Source organism: Perognathus longimembris, chromosome 9 (genome assembly GCF_023159225.1).
Source record: "Perognathus longimembris pacificus isolate PPM17 chromosome 9, ASM2315922v1, whole genome shotgun sequence".
Lineage (NCBI taxonomy): Eukaryota > Metazoa > Chordata > Mammalia > Rodentia > Heteromyidae > Perognathus > Perognathus longimembris.
Window position 1 is genome coordinate 46979528 of NC_063169.1, and position 17727 is coordinate 46997254.

General features: G+C 34.9%; 1 protein-coding gene across 2 annotated transcripts; it reads right to left on the minus strand.

Annotated features, from left to right (window-relative positions):
• Nucleotides 1–291: 291 nt before the first annotated feature.
• On the minus strand, nucleotides 292–15518 carry Kiaa0408 (KIAA0408 ortholog). Of its 2 annotated transcripts, XM_048354051.1 has the most exons (7): nucleotides 15297–15518; nucleotides 14303–14446; nucleotides 9467–9721; nucleotides 6861–7220; nucleotides 6693–6772; nucleotides 3769–5032; nucleotides 292–1656 (listed from the first exon to the last, which is right to left on the minus strand). In XM_048354051.1, exons 3-7 carry the CDS (start codon nucleotides 9599–9601, stop codon nucleotides 1462–1464), a joined length of 2034 nt encoding a protein of 677 aa, XP_048210008.1. In that variant the 5' UTR covers nucleotides 9602–9721; nucleotides 14303–14446; nucleotides 15297–15518; the 3' UTR covers nucleotides 292–1461. The 2 variants fall into 2 exon arrangements, with proteins under 2 accessions (XP_048210008.1, XP_048210006.1); XM_048354049.1 differs by lacking the exon at nucleotides 14303–14446.
• Nucleotides 15519–17727: the final 2209 nt, after the last annotated feature.

Below are 17727 nucleotides of genomic sequence, written 5' to 3' on the forward strand. Positions count from 1 at the left end.
TGTATTTGGTATAGAATTTCTTGACCTTTTTTGATAGTAAAAGATGAAATAGAATTAAGACCAAATAATAACAGAATCTGTTGTGAATAGAGGCAGTGGTAAATAAACATAGCTGAATGTAAGATCTTGTATGTAGAATTCCAAGCACTCCGGCACTCCAGTTCTGCCATTTCTCAAGATTGCATTCATATATTTACCATGGGAAAATTGTAGCCAAGATATATATATATATATATATATATATGTATATATATGTATATATATACACACACACACACACACACACACACACACACACAGAACACATACTCTTCTGTTTCTTATGCTACTGTGGATGCCAATATTTAAGGCCTTTATATAGCACATTATAAGAAATATAATTCAGTTAGTTCTCAAGGAAATAGTTTTCCTGATCTTCTTTGTCAACAAAAAAGTGAGCTACTCTTTTATCACTAATTTTAGGGAAAAAGTTAGAAAAAAGGAAAAAAAGAATTACTTACCTCTATGCATGTATAGTTCCAGATAAGGTAGCTAAACTAAAAGCTTACCATAATTTTAACAAAAAAGTAAAAATTCAGCATAATGTAACTTCATTTTGCATACAATTTAAGGATTATTTGTTACTGAGGTTGACAAAATAAATTCATTATTTAGTCCTGTCATTCATAAGGCAGTCTTATGAAGTTGGCTCTGAGGATCAAGTATGCAGGTAAAGCCATTTGAGACTACCAAATGATATAGAAGCATTTATACACATTTTATGCTTACTTGAGAATACTGATCTGTTAAATTTGTTGCATTTTTATTTAAAAGAATAAACAAGGAAACCCATGGAATAAGTCTATCCTCACTTGAATTAAGAAGCTACTTATATGCTATATTTAGAAAACTACTGTTAAATATGTGTTTAATTCTTTTTTTAATGTAGTCGTGTGTCAAGAAATTGGTTAATTAATATATGAACCTCAAATGCCTTAGGTGGATACCTATTAAAAGGTATACAAAATATAAACAGTAGTGTATATTTTCAAAACTTTCAAATAAAAACAAAGAATATATAGGTATACATGTTATAATGTCAAAGGCAACACTAGCACAGTTTTTCTTATCTAAATACATACTAGAATACTTCGTATTACAGCACATGCACCTGCAAACATATGGCCATGCATAGCGCCTTGTTTTCTGCAAACTGCAAGAAAGTTAGAATATACAATATTGTACATTGTTCCAAGTTAAATCATAGTGAGAAATTAATGAAGATGATGTTAAAAAATTCTGACCTAAGAAATCAACCTAAAAATAGAAAATTGTTCTGTAGTTTAAAAACACTGAAGACTGATGGAAAGTTAAGATTCAAACTGCTCATCCTAGTGATCCTGAAAGATACAGAAGAGAACAAGACTGGGTGTAAACACTCAGAATGACCAATTTGGCAACTGGCACTACAACTTCTGCAATCTAGTAATCCAGGTTAGCGACTTCGATCACGTGGGCCTCAGATGGCAGAGAAATATTATAGTTGTGTGCAGTTCGCCGCAGAGCAGGGGGCGCTGAAGGAGATCTAGATGCCCATCTGGATGGCAGCCTGCGATTTGCAGGTCTAGCAGGTCGGGAAAATCCTTTTCCATTTGAGGCTTTCATTGCCATGGATTCCTACAAAAACGAATGCATTTATCTCACTACACACGCATCAGCAATGTAGTGTCACCCATTATGGATCCCAACCATGGGATTAATCTAGTAATGCATCTACAAGCAAAGAAAGAACTGAAACGAAAGCAAGTATTTATCTAGTATGTGCAGCCTTAACTTTTAATCAAATTCAGTTTTAATCCAAACTCCAACTTAAATATGGAATATGGTATTTGATACTCTTGCAGATCTCTTCACATGGACAAATCTGATATAGTTGATATTTTTATAGGACTATGAACTTGAGATTTCAGAAGTTCAAGTCAAATAATGTCAATATCATGGATCTACAGATGTTTCCTTGGGGGATACTTGAATGTTTTGATAGTATTTGAAAATAAAAAGATAATCAGAAAATTATATTAAAATTGCTCATTTATGTTAGGCAGCTGACACATTTAGAGATCAAAACACAAGTCTCTCAAACAAAATAACATCTGATTTTTGAAAACTAGGCATCACTGTGATACTACCTCACAAACATTTAAAAACTCTACATAATTCCTTAAAGTCTTTTTTATTTTGCTATGGTAGAGATTAAACTCAAGGTCTCACACATACTAAACAAATGCTCTAGCACTGAGTTATACCCCAGGCCTCAACAATTTTCCAAATACATCTTAATTGGAAATTGCTAATAACATGATTTGCTAGCTAATTTGAGAATTTTCTGATGAGTGAACAGTTTTTACTTCTCTATCATTTCATTTTCTTCCTTCCTTCTTTTTATTTTAGTGAAAGAAAACCAACCTTTGTAAGTTTTAGAAAGATCAGCCTTGGTTCTACTGAATCTTCTTAACAAAGCTTGTGCTCTTTCATTGAAAATGGACAACGTAGATGGCCTCAGTTTTCTACTATTCTAGTCATGGCTGACAATAACCTGCATTTCATTTTATCTCTCTTTAGAGGCTTATAATTGTTTTAATGAATTACAAAGGAAAGCCAACCAACCCAAAGCAAAGCAAAATCTACTTGTAGGCATCTATGACAGAGTATCTTGCTTCTAAACACCCAATTAATGCAAAAGAAAAAGAAACACCCATTTATCTTTCCTTGTTTGAATTTTGGCTGGTTAATGTGTATATTTATATTTCCTAAGTCCAGCTATAGGATTTCAGAGTTATTTCTAAGCTCAAATAAAAAATAGAGAAGTATAAGAGTATGATAATTCATTGAAATGTTGGTAAATAACAGCAATATGTCCCTTGCAACTCCTTGTCATATTATGCACATGAAAAGGAAACATTGTATGGCTTCACTTTACAAATTTCTTTGATATCTTTATTTCCTGAAAAGTTCACTATTTTGTAAATGAACAACAGAGAGAAAGGATGAGTTTATTTAAATATTTGTGGCTTAATACTTCTTTTTCTTTCCTTTCTCTGCCTCCCTTTCCTTCCTTCCTTCTTTCTCTCTCTTTCTTTCCTTTCCATCTTTTCCCTCCCTCCCTCCCTCCCTCCCTCCCTTCTTCCTTTCCTCCTCTTTCCTTTCCTTTCCTTTTCTTCCCTTCCCTTCCCTTTCCTTTCCTTTCCTTCCTGCTTTCTTTCTTTCTCTCATTTCACATAGTAAGCACATCTCCATGTGGCCTTGTTTCCACATATGGTCTTTCAGTATCATGGATAATAAAACTGTGAGACACTGTTTAAATGATGCTTTTAGCCAATATTCATATTCTTGTGACTAATTCTCTTCCAACATGAACCAAATGCTAAGAATGACTGATCACAGAAAATGACTGAAAAGTAAAAGTTATTTTGAAATCTTTATATACTTCAAAAATCAAACCTAAACAAAATTTTAGAAATCAGGAAATGTACATTCTTAATATTTTTCAACCAAGAAAATAAAGCTAATCTTCTTAAAACCACTTGACATCTTGCTCTGACTTATTTTTAAGTAATATAATAACCCTAGTCTTTAGAAACCACACTTTAAATTGATGTTGTTGACATATATTCACAGAGTCCAGAGGCTGAGTTTCTAATATTTGTGTATATGAATGGACAATTGAACTCAGAGCCATTGCTAATTACAGATGCAGGTCTACCAAAATGTGTAATTTGAATTTCTCACCTCTGTGGTATTTTTCTCATCTATTCCTTGTTTTATTTGCAGTCCCTCAAACAAAGCTGTTTTTGGCTGAAATTCTTGCTCCATTGGATGCATTTCTACATTCTGACTTAATGTGTCATTACCCTTGGCATCAGAATTCCATCTGATCCAGTTATCCTGGAAGCATTTAGAATTTTGACATGCAGGCCCGGGTGATGTCTCATAGGTTTTCAGCAGCTTTTCCACAACACCATAGTTTGACCTGGGGTCAGCTGACCTTGGTCTGCCAGATAAATTGCTTGGTCTCCAATCATGCTCATGGAACATATTCCTATAACTGCTAGGACTTCCATAATCCTGCATCTGTCTGACCAGGCCTGTTGTCGATTTCTTGGTGGCATTACCAAGCATATTTTCCATAGGCACAAGCACGTGTCCACTGGTTTTCACAACACCAATCACATTGTCACCTTTTGCAGTGTTATCACAGGGATGAAGATCTTCAGTTGATTTTGAGTAGTTTTGAATTTGGTGAATTACATGGCAATTTCGGTCTGTTCTAAATACAGTTCTGTTAAATTCATCAGTCTTTGCTGCCAGTTTTTCATTCCTTGTCGTCCTTTCTAAGTCACAACTGAAACTTGCAAGTAAACCACTGCTCTGTGTTATTGAGGAACTACAGTCATTTCTTAGATGAAGATTAGGGGGAAATTTAGGAGGGTTTTCTGGAATCACCCTTTCAGATTTTGGATTATTGGTTATATAACTGTTTTTCTGAAAGCCCAATGTGGAAGGGCTCTTTTGTGTACCTATCCCAAAGTCATGTGACCACACAGGAAATCTGATATCTTCATTAATTGGAGGCTTACTATCTACTTTGACCTCTGGTGTCAAAATCTCTTCATTTGGACACAAAGTAGGTTTCCTCAAAAGGCAATGAGGGTTGACATTCCTTTCTCCTTGACCCCTGTGGGTAACCCAGCTGTTGCCCTCTAAACTTTCCTTTAGCCTTTCTTGGACTTGCTCAGCATATGAGCTGGGGAATTTTCGAGATGTGCTTCGTGGTGGAGGAACTGGTGGGATTTCATTTCTTTGCAAATCATTTGTACCAGTGTCACATTTTTTCATAGAATTGCTTTGGAGCACATGGGTATAGCTCAGATTTTTTCTATTTTTCTGTTTTTCTTTTTCTAAATCAATTGGAAGAACACATTGGTCATTGTTGATCCGATGTTCTTTCTGAGGTGCATTTGGTATTTCCTGGAGAAAAGAGTCTGATTTCATCCTAAATAATGATCAAATATGGCATTTTAGTGATAATTTTATTTTAAGATGAAATCTTCAAAGAAATGGCTTAAATAATCTATTTCTGGAATAAGAAAAACAATTCCTCACAGTTTCTCCCAAGGAAACACATTCTTTTTTTTTTTTTTTGGCCAGTCCTGGGCCTTGGACTCAGGGCCTGAGCACTGTCCCTGGCTTCTTCCCGCTCAAGGCTAGCACTCTGCCACGTGAGCCACAGCGCCGCTTCTGGCCGTTTTTTCTGTATATGTGGTGCTGGGGAATCGAACCTAGGGCCTCGTGTATCCGAGGCAGGCACTCTTGCCACTAGGCTATATCCCCAGCCCCAAGGAAACACATTCTTATAGCTTCCTAATTTCCATTTCTTAGATGGAGAGCAAGAAATGCTTTTCTCTTTTTTTCTATTTCTTTTTCCCCCCTCAGTCATGGTGCTTGAACTATGGGCCTGAGCGCTGTCCCTGAGCTCTTCAGCTCAAGATGAGCACTCTACCTTTTGAGGAGGGCCACTTCTGGTTTTCTGGTGAGTAATTGAAGATGAGAGTCTCATGGACTTTCCTGCCAATGCTGGCTTTGAACCACAATCTAAGCATCTCAGCCTCCTGAGTTGTTAGGATTATAGGTGTGAGCCACCGGTGCCTGGCTCTTTGTTTATTTCTTCCTACCATAACTCTGTTTTACTAAAATAAATCCTTACTAAAACTTTAAAGAAAAACAGAAAACTGACCCTAAAAGTGATAAATATTGACCCCAGAATAATTCATCCTTTCTAACCATATCAAAGCTCAAAATTAACTTAAAAATTGGCTAAAATGGTACTAATTGTGAGCTAAAGCAGCATTTTTGTGGCATGCATATATTGTGCACATTTATATGTTGTTCTGAAAATTTCACATCTTTATTATACAATGGCTAATGACAGATAAATAAATGAATCAGATGTAAAATATTTCAGTTCAATGTCAATACATAATCAAAATATTACCTTTAACAGGATTTGCCTGATTACAAACTTTCCTCCAAGCCACATTTGAAAAATGCACAAAAACTCCTGAGTTTATTCTGAAAGTCTACCTCAACTACACACCCAAAGTTAAAGTATTCCTCTTAAATTACAAAGAGAACTGGAAGATGTGTATTAAAAGTTAGCACATAGCTGGATGCTGGTGTTTCATTTGTACCTGTAATCCTAGCTTCTCAGGAGACTGAGATTTAAGTATCTTGGTTTAAACCCAGCCCAGGTAGAATAGAGACTCCATTTCCAATTAACCAGTACAAAACAAAAACAAAACAAAAAAAATCACAATTGGATTGGAGGTGTGACACAGGTGGAAAATCATCAGCTGTTAGCTGGAAGTGGGAGTAGGGATAAGGGCGAGGATGGGAGTAGAGGTGAGGGTAGTTGGGCAAGAATGCAAACCTGTAAGTTAAGGGACTGGTGCCATCAAGAGAAAAAAAAGAACAAACCAAGAAACATACAGTTAGAGTACAGCTCTTATGTTCGACTATAAAAGTAAAATTAAAAAATATTTTTATTACATAGTAATTCTAAAGACTGGAAAGAGGAAGCATTTTGGATTCACTAACTAAAACCAGCACTGATATGAATTTTCTGGAATACAATAATTACATATGTTCCAGCCTACCTTCTGTGGTTAGACTGCTTTTGAATTTCCTCTTGAAAGTTGCATAACTCTTCACTAACTTTGGCAAGTTCTTCAAGAGCCTTTGTACATATAAGCAATAGCATGTTAGCATTTAGAAATGTAAATATTTCCTTAGACACAGTTCATGGCCAATCACATCTTACTTACAGTGTTGAGGGCTCCAGAATAGCTCTTACTTTCTTCCTTAGAACGCTTGTGGCCAGGCCAGGCCTCACATTCCTTCTTATCTGTGGCCAAGGGATCTATGAACCCAACTTTTGTTTTTCTGGTTGCTTTTTGCTCCTTACACACTTGATTCTCTTCACTGAGAAAGCTCTGCTCTGTTTTCTTTTCTTTTCCCAGTCCATCCCTGTGATTCACCCCTGTACAATCAGATTGTTCTGAATTGGGGTCCTTTGGAGAAAATTCCAAGATTTTATCTTCAACAGCCTTTTCATGATCAAGACCAATGATGTTAATTTGTTCATTCAAGTTTTTTTTCCTCCGAAGTTTTACTTCCTGACAAAGCTGTAAGTAAAAAAAAAAAAAATAAAAGTTTCAAATTCACTTTGACAATATTTAGGCAGTACTCCATTTGTTCCTGAATACTGGACTTCTCTTGAGTCTTGGTAAAGTTTATTAAATTTCAAAAGGAACTATCAGATAAATATTAGAACATTTCACAACAATAATCAATATTTTTGCTTCACGTATTATTAAAGTCATATAAGAACAGATTTCCTGCTACTTGATATTTACCCCAAGTCCCAGTTGAGAGAGTACTGCTTGGATTTAGCTGTTGATAATACCCTCTTTCTAAGAAAGTGTGGAGTAAACAAAAATATTTTAGTTTCATAGGAATATAGGAATATTTTAGTACCATAGGAAAAAGTACTGTTCCTGGGACATAAGTTTGCTTTGGTCTTCTAAAAATTGAGAAATATGTAGCTGATTACTTTTTTGTTTGTTACTAAAAAGAAAGACTGCTACATTTTATGTGTGAACCTTCCTCCTGCCTACCTATCATCATTTTATTATATATTTGTATGCTTTATGTGATTTTATACCAGTAAAATTCTGTTGGGGGCTGAAGATGAGCAATGAATAAACAATTAATATATATTAATTAGTAGAAAATCATTTATTTTTGTAAGGAAATTTATTATATGATATTTGGCCCTTATTAATGGTTATCTGATTATTCTAACAGAGCAAAACATTGCAATATGGAGAAAAACAATTTCACTGCCTATAAATTCTAAATAATGTCTTAATAATCCAGATTTCTTATTTGGACTATTCCAAGTTTCAAATGATACAAGTATGTACATTTTTAAAAAATATCAAGTGTAATACCTATCAAAAGTGACTGAACAGAATCATGAGCATCTTAGTGCATGATGCTCTCTGTACGTAATATTATCATGTAAAACCACTGAAGTTCTCCAAGAGCAAAACTCTCTCTATATAGATAGATAGTTACACTAATTTGTATTTAATTTAGTAATGAATGACAGAAAAATACATTCTATTGCATTTATGGGATGTTATGATTTTTCTAATTATGGATTCTTTCTTTCTTTTTTTTTTTTTTTTTTTTTTTTTTGGCCCATTGTAGGGTCAAGGCTAGCACTCTGCCATTTTGAGCCACAGCTCCAATATTGATTTGTGAGTGGTTAATTGGAGATAAGAGTCTCATGGGGACTTGTCTGCCTGGGCTGGCTTCGAATTGTGATCCCCAGATCTCAGCCTCTTGAGTAACTGGGATTACAGGCATGAGCCACTGGCACCTGGCTCTAAGTATTGATTTCTTAATTTTAGTTTAAAAATTGTTTTCTCTGTGAACTGGGAAAATACTTTGCACCCACATTACTGTAGCTTTTTTAGCTTACAGGAATGTACCATAGTTGGTACATACACATCGATATGTGTGATATAAGTGATAGAAGATATATGGTAAGGGGAACACAATGCTGCTATTCAGGTATTGAAAAGTATCATCATGGCCATTCTGAGTAAGTAGATTATATAAATACATTCCCCACTATATAGCTGTATACAGGAAACAAGCCATAACATCCTGACACAACTTTCCCCTGTGATTTGAAAAGTATGCTTTGTTTGCTCCCTTCATTTCCCCCTCCTTCCCTCACTCACACATGACAGAACTGGATGGGATCTATAAGGAGATATTGAGGTCAAATAAGAATCTAAAACTGTAGTCAGAAAGTGACATTTTCATGAGTCACTGGCTTGGAAAGTCTAGTTGATAACAATTTCATAACTCTAGCATGCGGTGAAAATAATTAAGGATGCATAATTAATCTAGCCAGCTATGTAGCCCGGTAGCTAAAATGGTTTGCTGCCTGGTTAAACGTGGATTATTCAATAATTACTCTGGCAACTCTATAATATTTACCATGTATGGTAAACACTATCTTCTGAGAATCTAGGAATACAGGTATGACCCACTGGCACCTGGCTGTAAACTTTATTTTTAATATCAAGCCTCTCTGGTCAGAAATTTTTTTTAAATCATGCATTTTAGAAATTTCAACACCTGAATTTTCATGTAAGATTGTAAAATAAGTGTAAGTCCCTAAGATACCATTGGGAAAAATCGTGCTATTTTTGGTCTAGTACATGTAAATGAGATTTGTACCTCTTCAGTGAAATACAGAATGTAAACATGGTTTCTAATAGAAATTAACTTCAACAAAGTTTTCACTCTGAATATGAAGTTTAGAACATATTCAAAACAAATCGATGTGTACCTCTTCTATCTTCTTCTGCATTATCTTCCATTGACTTTCCCATTCCTTCCTTTCATTGTCAAACTGGTCCAGCAATTCCATCTTTTCCTTATGCCAGTTGGCCTCTGTGTTCTCCCATTGCTTATGTAGGTCCATGGCAACTGTGCAAGTATCAGCAAAGAAGTGAGTCTGCTTGTCTCTGCCTTCTCTTAACAGTTTCTTGGAAACTCCGAGTTGTTTTATTTGAAGCAACTTCACTTGCCTTTAAAATAAAGCCTAATGTAAACAGAAAAGACAGAGTTCCAAACTATTTTATCATTTTGTCAAGAGTAATTAACATAAACTGGAAAACTGCACTCAAAAGAAAAGATAATAACCTGCTTAAGAAGAAACTAACACAGTCAATAAAATAAGAACGATTGTTCTTTTAGAAACCAGTCAATAATATTCTCACCAGTCAGTAATATTCTAGTGAAGAAGATGGTTAAATGCACATATTTGATATAAATATTCCTTTAACCACCTAATCTAAAATAAATTTTCATGAATATCCAAGAGGTTAAGTATGAAAGTTGACTATATGTTATCTACCTCTGTGGAAGAATTGCTAGAATAGAATTATCTTTTCCTGTATGAATGTAATCAGAATATAAAGTGACTTAAATTCATGATCCAAGGCAGGATTACAATCTTAATTTGGTACTCCAAGATCATGTTCATCCACATTTAATAAGTATGCCATGTAAGATTCCAAATTTTGTAGTCAACTTTAAGTTAACTGATATATCACAAAGCTAACCTACATTATAAAAATGAAATCATTATTGCACTTTATGAATTCAAATTTTAAAGCATCAAGACCATCCCAAAATATATGTTGTTTTGTGCTTTCTTTTCCTTCTAATAAACTATGTTATTTTAAACCTGTTTATGATATCAAAGAATTGAAGAAAACTTTTTGTTCAGTTTTCAAGTAATCTTCTATTACATTATAATCAATTAAAATAGAAGCTGCTATAAGTCATTTAACATTCCTAAGATTTAGTTTATTACATTATATTAATAACTGAAATAATTAGGTTTTTAACCTTCAGGGTATGTATATGTAAGTTTGATTATACAATTGAAATAGAAGCTGTTATAAGTCATCTAACATTCCTGAGATTTAGTTTATTACATTAAAATGGGGATATTTATGGAATTGTTATAAACATTGAATGCCATAATGAATACAAAGTAATGATATTTTTAAAATAATTTTTTCTTTTCAAAATCTTGCTTTAGCTGGATGTCAGTGGTTCACACCTGTAATCCTAGGAGATCTGAGGATTAAGATTGGAAGCCAGCAAATCCTGTGAGACTCTATTTCCAATTAACTACCAGAAAAGCCAGAAGTGGAGCTGTGGGTCAGGTGGTAGAGTGTTAGCATTGAGCAAGAATGATCAGGGACAGAGCCTTGGTTCTGAGTTTAAACACCAGGACTGGTACAAACAAACAAATAATTTCCTTTCAGTTCAATTGAAGATAGTTTTATTAATAGAGCCATGTATCTTCTAGTGATTGTAAAATTATACTTAAAATGGACAAATGTATTTAAAATAATTATGACTATAAGAAATATAAGGCTGCAACTCAGTGGTAAAGCATGAGCTTGGGATTTACAAGGTCCTTGGTTCAATCACTAACACCAAAAAGAAAAAAAAAGTAGAAGAAATCTTATTCTCTAGCTTACCAAGCCATTTACCATGATACCATAGCTTATCAATTGCCACTTAAGATGATTATGTACAAACCATTCAATAGCCAGTATTCTACAGGTATTGACATTATAGAATGAATTCTACATAACCAGGAAGCAATTATAATTTTGTATTCACAGAATATATGTATTCCATATCCCAACTGACACATAGACATCAATCAAAGATGTTTTATTTTTTATCTGAACAAGTTCTTGTTGAATTATAGTAAGCCTAAGAAGGATTTTAAACTTAGCTGTACATATGCGGGGTTACAAGTTCAAAAACACTCTAATAATATTGGGATCTATATTGTTATCTTTGTGCCCCCCCCCACTATTTGCTAATGATAGTATGGTCATGTTTTATTTCTTTGGTACATACAATGTTATGACTAATTCAATCAAGAAAAAAAAGAGTAATTTCAAATGTAGATATGCTCTCCTATCTCATTTTATTCTGGTAGCCACTCTCTACTTTTAACCTAATTTCTATTCTCTCTGTCATCTCTTTTCTTTGCCACCAGTCACTCTAATAAGCAAATAAACAGAAATATTTTCCACAATAAACATCAAAGATGATCTTCTAACAAAATTAAAATAGTAAAGAATTTACAGAACTTCATTTTCCTTTGTTTTGGTTAATTTAACTTTTACTGATCTTGACTGCCTGGTAATCTTTTAGGTTCATCTCACAGCTATTCACAAGAAATGCATACTTTGCTTGTTTTAAGTCAGGAAGACTTCTTCTTAGCTATGTATAATTAACTGTGAGCTGAAACTGTCTGGCTGACTAAAAAAAGTTACTTGCCACTCGAACCTCTTTGCAAATGTGAAATGATTTGAGATTTTAAGAGATGGCTGCATTTTTAAACAAAGATTTGTAACCTTTAGCAAGTATTTATTTAGTATAAAATAAAGCAGAAGTATAGTGAAATAGAAAAAGATAAACATTTTCCACTTTCCACACAGGAACCAGGAATTAAAGACTCTTAGATTCCTTGTTTTAGCCTGTCTTTAAGCACAGGAAATGACACACACACACACACACACACACACACACACACACACACACACCATAGTTTTTCTATAGTTGTATGGTAGATGGCTCTAATTTTTCCATCTATTCCTAACTACCCAACCCCACTCCCTTTTTTGGCTGTATGAGGAATTGAACTCAGTGCCTTGTTCTTGCTGCTCTGCTACTTGAGACATACCCCAATCCTTTTGTTTTTTAGTTTGCTTTTCAGATAGGAACTTGTGCTTATGCCCAGGCTGCGCTTGGACATGAATCCTCCTTTAACTTTCTAAATGGCTAGGGTTACAGACATGGTACTACCACACCTGATCCATTCTGATCCTTTATGAACTATTTCTATACCACTTCCAAAGGTGCTATAACCATATATATATATATATGTGTGTGTGTGTGTGTGTGTGTGTGTGTGTGTGTGTGTGTGTGTGTGTGTGTGTGTGTATATATATATATATAGTAGAAATACTCTAAATCTAAATCAGTTTTGTTCCTGGGAACAGGGCTAAGCCAGTACAAATAACATTGGTGAAATGTTCAGAAATCTATGCTTATCTACAAAGAGCCAAACTCATTACTTAATAGGGAGAATGGCCAGAAGGGCCAGAGCTTCTCCTTTCCAAGGCCATAGTAATTCTAAGTGCCAAGGAATGTAATGATTATAGATGAAAAAGAAGCCTGTGCAAGAAAATTTCTGTAGAGCATTAGTGAAAATTTTTGTGGGAGGATTTGGCATTGTGTCATAAATATCAAGTATAATACAGCTGAATCTATTGTTTCTTCCTTGAAAAATAAAGTAGGGAGGGGGCATAGAATTGTAATGTGTAAACACTGGATCACAATGAATGCTTGATAAATGACTTTTCTTGGTTTCTCCCTCTTCTTTCTTGTCTTCCCTCATTCCTTCTTCCTTTGCATCATTTATCTCTTTCTGTCCCATTATATTTTCCTGAAATAAAAGTGATCATTTTGATTTTAAATGGTAAAGCTGACACAAGCAACTCTAATTGTTTAACTCTTATGTTCCCCATGATTTTCTTCTCCTAGTATTTTCCAAATGTTTCAAAGACACATGTCAAGTTAAATAGAGGGGAAATGTTATGCCAGTAATGAAGATTCAACAAATCTCATATGAAATTGATTTGGTTAGCATTTTAAATCAAACATTTAAAAGTCAAATAAAAGGAAGAATATTGTAGGACCAGAATGTTCTGTGATGAGAAGTTACAGGGTAAGAGTTGTTCAACAGTCTCATTACTCTCCAACAAGGCAACTATAAAAGTTCTCTTTGTTCTCAGTTGTCACTCTTTCTCCCACAATTCCTGGCATCTATGTGGGTGAGAAGGAAGGATTTCTGTGTTCTGGACCTCTCTTCCCTGCATCTCTTTCCTCTTTATTTCATTTTACTCTTTCTAGAATTTCATTCAGAATAAAAAATATTAGTGCAAATGTTAAAAGACAGAGTGAGCTGCATTAGTTACTCACACACATTCTTTTCTCCAACTCAAAGCTAGCATTACATAATCTCTTCTAACCCACTTTTCCTCCCCTAGGCTGAAAGCCAGGATGGTTGTAAGGGGATTGTGCAAAGATGGCAATGGAAGCCAAATTATTTTACTTTTAGCTCAAGTAGGAAGCAAAATGTAAGGGTAACACAGGGTTATTACAAAACTATTTTCTTGTCCTATATTAGGTTCAGTTTAGTAATAGCAGCACTTTGTTATATAAGAAGTACTTTGGTCTGACTACTCATTGGTCAATAACATTTTAATCTTGATATTGCCCATTTTGAAAACTGTACTTTAGTGCACCACATTAAACATTGTTGGTAGAGATTACTCCATGCTACTTCTCTGGAGATTTTCCCACAGATTAGTTGTTTCTTGTTCTTTAATTTCCCTTTTCAAAACATATTACTTTTCATGTAGAGAGTTTTCACTGAAATGAAGTTGGATATTTGAATAAAATTTTCTTACATAGCAGGTACTGATAACTGCACTACACAATTCCTGGAACAAATCACATAACCTGAATGTGCTTTGCTTCTAAATTAACTTTTAAGGATTAGGAATTTCTGTATATATACCTTTGAGAGAGATGTAATATTTGTCTCCAAAATTTGCACCTTCTTTTCAGGTTATTATCAATAATTGGCATTTTTTTCAACAAATTAATAAATCCCATTGCTCCTCTATTGCTCATTTGCAAATGAATCTTCCCAGAGAACATCCTGGTTTGATTTTTATTAGGGAGTAAGAGGAAAACATTTTTTATTGCTATTTCAGTGTACTCTTAATGTTCCAACAAGGTCAGAGACACAATCACATGCAATTCCAAAGAAATTGATTTTGCTCTCTCATTTAACTATCATCTCTTTTAATGTCTTTCCAATAGTTTACTCAAACTAGAAAACATTCAAGCTATAGGCACACCCGTTGTTCCTTTCTTCACTTATAAAATATAAGCTTTGATAAAAATCTTCTGGGCTTGGATAAAGAAAAGTCTAAATTTAATCATCTGGAGTAAAAGATACAGAGATGAAATTTCTTCCCAACTAGATTAAGCCATTATGAACAGTCAGATTTAATAGCAAATTGAGGATACACTCATTCTGCAGAGTACATATATACTGTTATCTTGGGTGAAACATTTATTTATTTAGTTTTACTGAAACTTTCAAATATCAGCAGGCCCAGGAGTGGTACAAATATTAAAAAAGCATCCTAACACAAGTTACATTCTAATAAGTTAGTTAATGAAATCCTGTGCCACTTTGACTGCTTTGCAAACAACTGAGAAGCAGTCTGTTTGAGATACAGCCTCAGAAAGCGGATGGCACTGTCAGTCCTGGTTTGGAAAATCCACCCACAGCAGCTGACCAGTCTCTCCCCAGTCAGTTCAATCTGTTATGCACCCCGCCCACTGCTCTGAATCTGAAGCCTAGACACAGACATTAATACAGGCAGATGTTGAAGTCATGCTCAACTTCAACTGTATAGTGTGAAATACAGCAGCAGTAGCCCTCCTGTGACTTGCTGTCATTAGATGCTTGCTTTCCAATTTGCCAGAAAGAAACATACCTTTTTGTATTGGGGTGGACAATCCTGGCTACTGGACCTCTTGTTGGGCTAGCAACAGATGAAAGGAGGATAGACAGCTGACATGTTAAAGAGCAAAGTCGTCTCAGCTCAGTAAGTCTTGTATCTTATAAGAAAATGGAATGCAGCAAAGGTCCAAGGACTTCACAGAGCAGTAAAAACAAGTCCTTTAGAAATGCACGCCACTTTCACAGGCAGAGCTCTTCAGCTCAGTGTCACAACAGCAGCTGAGACTTCTGTGACGTCAGTTACTTGGAGGCGGCCTTCAAGCCACTGCTTCCAACCACAGCTCTGTAACTTTAGAGCAGCGTGTACTCTGGGGTAAACAACTCCAGGTCCAGGACATTTTTAACTTTTATAATGGAGCCCAGCATCTTCAAACTTGCCAAAAGAGCTGCTTGTGAACATCGCAGGATGACAATGGCCAATTTTAGATTTCTTTTATTAGGAAAAGTAAACTCATTTCTTATGGGCAAGATCTATCCCTTGCCTTGTTTTTTTCTTCTTTCCCCCTCCTCAGCTAGTATCAGAATGCAGTCCTCAGTGACTGGAATTCTGGGTGTGAATGTGGCAGGACAACAGGTAGTGAATGTGTCTATGTATGTATCTGTCTATATATGTAAATGTGTATACACATGTACATATTCCCAAAAGCTTATAAAATCTATGGAGAGTCTGCTTTTAAATAAAATAGAACCAGTCGTCTTGTAACTCTTTGTGATATGATGGCAGCATATTGTATATCTACAATAATATTCAGGTCTTTATATTGGGGAAAAATCTTTGATGCTGCTTATCAAAATTCATAGTGAGATGTATCCACGTATTTAGTTTCAGCTGAGGTGTGCTAAAGCCCAAAGTAGAAAACAAAGCAACTTAAGTGCACAGAGAAGTTTTTAAGTCAGTTCAAATAGGCCAATCTTACAACCAAAGACTTTGCCTTCCTGGTAATATTTCTAAGTATTTTATTTTGTTTTTGTGTATACCAGACAATGCAGACCATGTTTGATTTAAAATTTAGTGAAAAAAAAACAAAGTCTCTCAAGCAAAATGTAATGAAGCAAATAAAACACATTCTAGTTTAAATGATCAGGTTCTCAAGCTGAAGAGCTTCCTTAGTATGGTGTGTGAAGCATGATATTCTTTCACATTACTTTTGCTCACTTCCAGATAATATTTCATAGGCAGTTAAAATATTAATTTGTAGTAGCACTTCAATATAGGTAGGAAAACTGAAATTTTGTCCTGAGTTTGAAGAGCCTGGAATCAACATTTCAATAGCATACATAACAGAAACATAATATTTACAATAAAATAGCAATTACTAATTGAGAATAGCTCTCCTCAAGGCCCTTTGCTAAGTACTTCAAGTAAATCTTTATCTCAATCCTCCCTGTCCCCACCCCGAGAAAAAGTGGGTATTAGGAACTTGATCTTATAACCGTGATGTAGAGAGCTAAAGTAACTTGCCAAAGTTCATAGAAAATCATCCATATGGAGGTGGAATATCAAGGTTTGAAGCTAGTTTTCCTGAACTTTTTGTCACAGAGATCTACTCCCACTCCTTACCTACTCCATTTTGGGGGTTACTGTTTTTTTCTTAAAGAAATAATTGTATTTCTTTCTTGAGTGGATACATATAGTGATAAGGACATAGTAAATGTTAATCCTTCTTTGCCACTACTCTTATGAAAACAGAAGATCCTGAGCATGAGGGTGAAGAAGACAATTAATGAAAAGATCCATCAGAGCTATTAAATCACATCATTTGTACAGTTTCACATCTAAACTCCTTACTTCAGACTGTCAATAGCAATACTTATTCCACCATCCTTTTTCCTGTGCATTCCTGGTCATTCCACAAACAATTCTTAAATTGCATGTATAATCAAATTCACTGAAAAATTTTTATCAAGTCTGCCACTTATCTAGAATTAACTCTGTTAAGAAAGTATGTTTACGCTAAGCATATTTTCTCTGCCATGTTTCACACCCAAAAGACTTTAGGGAAGTCAAATAGATGATAGGGCACAAAAGCAATTGTTCCATACCACTCCTAGGCATCTATCCTGAACAGCAGGTCTCAGAATATCAAAAAGACATCTGCACATCCATGTTTATCACTGCACAATTCACAATAGCCAAAATATGGAAACAACCCAGATTCCCCACTACAGATGAATGGATCCAAAAAAATGTGGTACCTGTACACAATGGAATACTACCTAGCAATTAGAAATGATAAAATATTGGTATTCGCTGGGAATTGATCAGAACTTGAACAAATAATGTTGAGCGAGACAAGCCTAGAACACAGAGAACAAAGGGGCATGGTCTCCTTGATATATGACTGTTAGGGTGTGTGTAGGGCGGGGGGAGGACAGTAGAGACCAGGTCTGTGAAACAAAAAACT

Coding starts and splice junctions, on each gene's coding strand:
- Kiaa0408 (XM_048354049.1), bottom strand. CDS start 9,601: ATGGACCTACATAAGCAATGGGAGAACACAGAGGCCAACTGGCATAAG. Junction 5,033..6,692: donor AAGCAGTCTAACCACAGAAG/GTAGGCTGGAAC, acceptor ATCATTATTTAG/GATGAAATCAGACTCTTTTC. Junction 1,657..3,768: donor ATGAGAAAAATACCACAGAG/GTGAGAAATTCA, acceptor TCGTTTTTGTAG/GAATCCATGGCAATGAAAGC.